At 36.7% G+C, this 6,000-nt stretch overlaps 1 protein-coding gene across 1 annotated transcript in view; it reads left to right on the top strand.

Annotated features, from left to right (window-relative positions):
* The window catches only part of ZNF510 (zinc finger protein 510), a 106,764-nt gene that overhangs the window by 63,814 nt on the left and 36,950 nt on the right, over window positions 1-6,000 (top strand). Inside the window, 2 exon segments of the mRNA XM_035024485.1 lie at window positions 1-271; window positions 1,544-1,581. The exon segment at window positions 1-271 is cut by the window's left edge and continues 10 nt beyond it. Of these exon segments, the coding sequence (XP_034880376.1) occupies window positions 1-271; window positions 1,544-1,581 (309 nt within the window).

The following is a 6,000-nucleotide window of genomic DNA, read 5'->3' as shown; positions in this document are numbered from 1 at the left end:
CAGAGAACTCACACAGGGGAGAAACCCTATGAATGTAATGAATGTGGAAAAGCTTTCAGTGAAAAGTCAGTCTTAAGAAAACATCAGAGAACTCACACAGGAGAGAAGCCCTTTAATTGTAATCACTGTGGAGAAGCTTTCAGCCAGAAGTCAAACCTCAGAGTACATCAGAGAACTCACACAGGGGAGAAACCCTATAAATGTGATAAATGCGGGAAAACTTTCAGCCAGAAATCAAGCCTTAGAGAACATCAGAAAGCTCACACAGGGAGTTAAGTATATGAATGTAAAGAATATGGAAAAACTTTGAGCCAGAAATCAAATCTCACAATATAAAAAAGAAAGAGAACCCGATGGATAGAATAAACAAGTGCAAGTTCCTCTGCAAGATACATACCTTCAAAAACATCAGAGAACTTACACAGGAGAGAAATTCTTGGAATATATTTTATATGGGCAGTCTTGCAGCCAGAGTGCAGTCCTCATCATGGATCAGAGAACTCACCCAGCAAAGAAATTACAAAGATAATGTGAGAAGTACTCTGTACTCAATCCTCAGAAAACTCACACTGCAGAAAAGGTCTGGGAATGTAATAAAAATGTGAAAACTTTGTGTCAGTTATCAAAATTTACTGATCATCAGAGAAATGATAATGAGAAAACTGAGAATGTAATAAGTGTTTGATAACCTTTAGCCAAAAGCCAGCTTTCTCAGTACAACAGAAAATACTTAAAGGTTAAAGAACTCACAGTATTTCAACACAGACAAAAAAATGAAATAATGGATGTGGGGAATTCTTCTATTACAAATCAGCCCTCAATTTGACTTACACAGAAGTAATCCCCATATGCCATATAGACTATTAATTGTTCACCAATAACCATTTACTCTTTTCCCTCATGCCACACCTCGTCCAAATTTCTCAACCAGTATCATCCAAATGGGGTCATATTAATAACCTCTGGCTAGTAGGATGTGGATGTGGGTGTCAATGACCAGTCTCATTTAATACATTCCTCAAATTCTCAGTTTTTCTCCTGTCCCTTATCAGAATGGAGTGGAGATGACTACCAGTGAAACCATGGGGCTCATGCACTGAAGATGGGAGAATACAAGATGCAAGGAAACAGGGTAAAGAGTGACTGGAATGGAGTTTTCTCCTCCATGTACACCACCTTTTTGCAGCGAGGAAATAAACTTGTTCTCTACTGAGTTTCTACAGGCTTGGGTATACTTTATACTAACATATACTCACCAACCCTCAACTAATAAAGCCTATGAATATGATTTCTGTGGATATCTGAACTCAGCATATATCAGAAACCTGACACAGGAGAAACCCCTGACAATATCCTGAATGACCATAGTTTTTATCCACAACAACTCCTCATCGGTCAGGTAAATATCAGTGGAAGAAATTCAACATTTCAACATACCTAGGAAATATTTTACCAAAAAAATAATATTTCATTAACTATCTGATAATTGAATTATAAATGTATGAAAGTTTTCAGCAAGTTATCAAACTTTAATCTTTCTCAGAATGTGTTACAGGGGGAGAATCTATCAATTTGAGAAAGGTAAGTAATAGCGTCTGCTTAGAAATTGTTCCATAAGACTATTGTTTCATATTCATTATGAAAACAAACATAACAATATTGATAACCTAGACATTCACTAGAATAAGATGCTTTAGAAGAATAAGAAATAAATTGCATAAACTGAACAGCATGGAATGTATGTGAATATTTTCTGAGTTCTCTATTTTTTATCTATGTGAGTTTGTATACATGCCTGCCACTTACCAGGTATTTATATGTGTACTGGAACTCAACATCATTATAATAGAATTATGTACCCCTTGCTCAGTAACTGTTCTGACATCAGCTACATTTTACCACATGTAGATTAATAACAAACCTTTTACAGGAAATAGCTGAAAAGTCAGAATCCCATACTACATTTCATTTCTCCTCCTTTCTTTCTGACATGTGCATATAGGAAAGACTGTTGTTACTAAACAGTTTCCTTTCAAAGAAGCCAAACAATGTTTTGTGTGTAGTTTTATATTATCTCAGGGTCACCAATACATTTAAAACATATGCCAAAATATGGAAAGAGCCTAGATGTCTATCAACAGATGAATGGATAAAGATGTGGTATTCACACACAGACACACATACACATACATATCCAATGGAATATTACTCAGCCATCAAAAAGAATGAAATCTTGCCATTTGCAGCAATGTGGATGGAACCAGAGGATATTATACTAAGCTAAATAAATCAGTCAGAGAAAGACAAATACTGTATGATTTCACGCATGTGGAATTTAAGAAATGAAAAAGATGAACATAGCAGAAGGTAAGGTAAAATAAAATAAGAAAACAAAGAGGGAGGCAAACCATAAGGGACTCTTAACCCTATATAGGGAACAAACAGAGTTGCTGGAAGGGAAGTGGGTGGGGGGATGGGGCAACTGGATGATGGGCATTAAGGAGGGTACTTGAAGTACTGTGCACTGGGTATTGTATGCAGCTGATGAATCACTAAGTTCTTCCTCTGAGACTAATACAGATTTAAAAATTATAATGCAATAATAATACAAACAACCTAGTTAAAATGGGCAAAACAGAAGATTAAAACAGGCATTTCAGAAAAGAAGATATATAGATAGCCAATAAATACTAGAAAAGATGTCCAAAGCTTTAGTCATCAAGGAATGCAAAATAAAATTGTAATGTGATAGTATTACAAATCCCTTTGATAGTTCCTTATAAAGTTAACGGTATCATACCTACAAACAACAATTTTAGTTCTAGATATTTGCCCCCAAAGAAACATACACTGTACCAAAAAATTTTTTTAAGTTTTTTTAAAGAATTTTATTAAGATGTTCAAGGAGTTTTTATTCACAGTAGCGCCAAATTAGAGCCAAAATGTCCATCAACAGATAAATTGTGTAAATAGTGATATTACCTTACAATGGAATAACACTCAGCATAGAAAGTGCTACTAATGGATGTATCAACATTGATAAATCTCAATAAGGTTAGTCTGGGAAAAGAAGCCAAGCACAAGAACCTGTATGATCCCATTTCTATGAAATTCTAGAAAAGGCATCTAATATAGAGGGATAGGAAGCACATCATTGGTTGCCTAGGAGTGGGGTTTGGGATTCACTGGATAGAGGAACAAGGGAATGTTCTAGTGTGATGGAATGTTCTATATTTAGGTTATGATAGTGTTTACAAAGCTGAATAAGTGCCACTCATCAAAATGTACAAAAAATGCATGCACTTTATTTTACATAAATTATGTGTTAGTACAGTTGATTTTAAAAATCATAAAAGTGAACTTTATTATGTATATTATGAGACCCAGCATGTGCCAAGGGGCTTATTGACTTTACTACTTGGGTATTTATTCCCTTCCCCCTCCTGTTTGGCTTTGACCTGGGGCAAGTCAGTTCTTTATGTTCCTCAGTTTCCTCATTTGTGAAAGGTGCATAATGATAGTAATTACCTACAATCCATTTTGGGAGCATTTTCTGAATTAATCTATGTCAATCACTTAAAACCAAACCTGGCACAGAGTAAATGGGCAATAAATAATAACTCTCATCATTATTTTACTAATGCTAAAAATCAAAGTGAATGTGTTCTTTAAAAAAGCTTAAAGCAAGATTATAGTTCATAGTAAAACAAAAGGATAAATTAGACCTAAAGGAGACTTAGCCTTGATTGGATGGGAGTTCCTCACATTATGATGGCATCAATTTTTCTAACTCTATCTGATGACACCATCCCTAAAGTGCTTGAAACCTTGGGCTCTGCTAACTTGCTGACATGACTAAGCCCAAAACATTAAGTGTCTAGTTCCCAGGAAATTGTTTTTGAACAAAGACATAAAAAGCCCCTACCGCCAATGAGTCTACATCTCCCCCTTTTCCCCTAATATTCTCTCTGATAGAAGTTTTTAGAAGCCAGAACTAAGAAGTATTGTCACTTGGGTTCTCCGCTACAGTCCAGGGTAGCAGGCATATACACAAGATGTATAAACATTCTAGAAAGAAGCCACACTTGAGGATAGTACTAATAACACAAACACACACATACACACTTTCTAAATGCTTTTAGCATATGATACCACCACTGCCCTAAGTTGTTTCCCTGTTGTATTGAAAGTGATTTCATGTGTGACCAATAATGCCTTTTAACACAGGAACTACATCCTGAGTTCTTTTGCATAATGGAATCACATGGTGACTGCCATAAAAAAAAAAAAAAAGGACTCAGAGATCTGCCCCTGACTTGTCTCTAATCATGGGCAAAAGCCATGAGGTTTCACATTCTTCATCACAGGTGTGTCAGGACCTGGAAAAAACACCATTTCAAGTAGTAGAAGATCCCCTGCCAGTGTATGGAGTTCATGGGGGCATGACTTGGGCCACAGTTTGAGAACTCATCTTCTGGGTTGAAGGAAAATTTTAACAAGGACTTGAGGAGACATTGAGCTCAATTTTCAGAGGCCCTTCCATATTCCTAAGAAAAACTTATTCTCATCAGTGGTGTGGGCATGACCCTACCTGTAAATGTTTTAGGAGCCAGAGGAGGTGAAATCAAATGGCATGATGAGCCCAAAAGCAGTCTTTTGCTTGATAGCATAATTTATTTTATGTCAAAATTATTGGAACAGAGCAGAAGACAGTATTCACAAGATATAGGAAAACAGCATACAAGATTATAGCGAAAGGATGGTGTCCACTGAACATAAGTCTGCAACAGAAATCATTAAGTTGACATCAGTTTTAATTGCTAAACCTTATTCCTTGCATAAATGCCTTATATCCAAATATTATGAGGGCCAGTGTTTCAGTCCTTAATTTTTTCATTTGCATTATCTGTTTTAGTAACATCCTTGGGAAAAGCAAAATCCAACATCTGTATCCCCATAAGAGGATAAACCTCCTATCATGGGCCCACAGACCAGGTGCTTGTCCCATAGAAGCCCCACTGCAACTGTAGGACCTGACAAGACTATGCCTTGTGGAATAGATAGCTACAGAGCTTGGTGTCTTCAAACAGGCCAACCATGTGGGCTTTGGGGGCTTCCTATAAAGCCCTAATGGACCTACTCTGGAAGTACAGGTCAGGCTGCAAGGTTTGAGCAACTTCTCAGACTGTTTGTAAAAGACTGTTGAGGATCCATATGTCTGTGATTTCTGGTACTGCCTGATTTCATGGAAGGGGAAAGTCTGGGTTGGTAACCATGTGACACCAGCAGAGATTGATGCCTGCTCTTGATGCCTGCTATAGTGCTGGGCAGTTTCAGGGTCCTGGGGATCATAACAGCTGTAATGGTTGGCTTGTTGCACCACTGAGACTGCTGAGCAACACTTCCCACACATTTGCCTTCTTTTCTGTGTGGTCTTTGAGAGCAAGAGTGGCCTCTGCACCTGAAGGAGGGCAAAGCAACTACAGATAACATTTGGTATGACTTTAGCTCTGGACCACATTTAAGTGTACACTTTGTTAAGCCTGGGCACAGCACCCTGCTTAATAGAGGTTTACCAAAGAAAGGAGTGCTTGAATGATGCTTCTAACAATCAAACACACTAGTAATTTGTTTTCATATTATTCTATATTTTTGTGGAAGAAAATGCAATGTTTTAAAGTAAGTGTGGCTTAGCCTGCTCTTTGGCATATTTTTCCAATGTTTTTATATTATTTAGCTATGCATTTCACCCCCAACACTGTTTTTATTGAATCCAGTAATTTTGATATATTGTCTTTTCCTTTTCATTGTCTCTAAGTATTTTCTCATTTCCCTTGTAATTTCTAACTTGGTCTATTGTTTGTTTAAGAGTGTTGTTTATAATTTCCACAAATTTGAATTTTCCAGTTTTCCTTCTGTTACTAATTTTTAACTTCATCCTGCTATGGTCATAGAAGAGATTATATATAATACCTTTCTTTTGCAATCTATTGAGACTTA

This window comes from Mirounga leonina, unplaced genomic scaffold, assembly GCF_011800145.1.
Source record: "Mirounga leonina isolate KUSES-001 unplaced genomic scaffold, KU_Mleo_1.0 Mir_179, whole genome shotgun sequence".
Classification (NCBI taxonomy): Eukaryota; Metazoa; Chordata; class Mammalia; order Carnivora; family Phocidae; genus Mirounga; species Mirounga leonina.
Note: the sequence above shows the minus strand (reverse complement) of the source record. Positions and strands in the feature narration are given on the sequence as shown.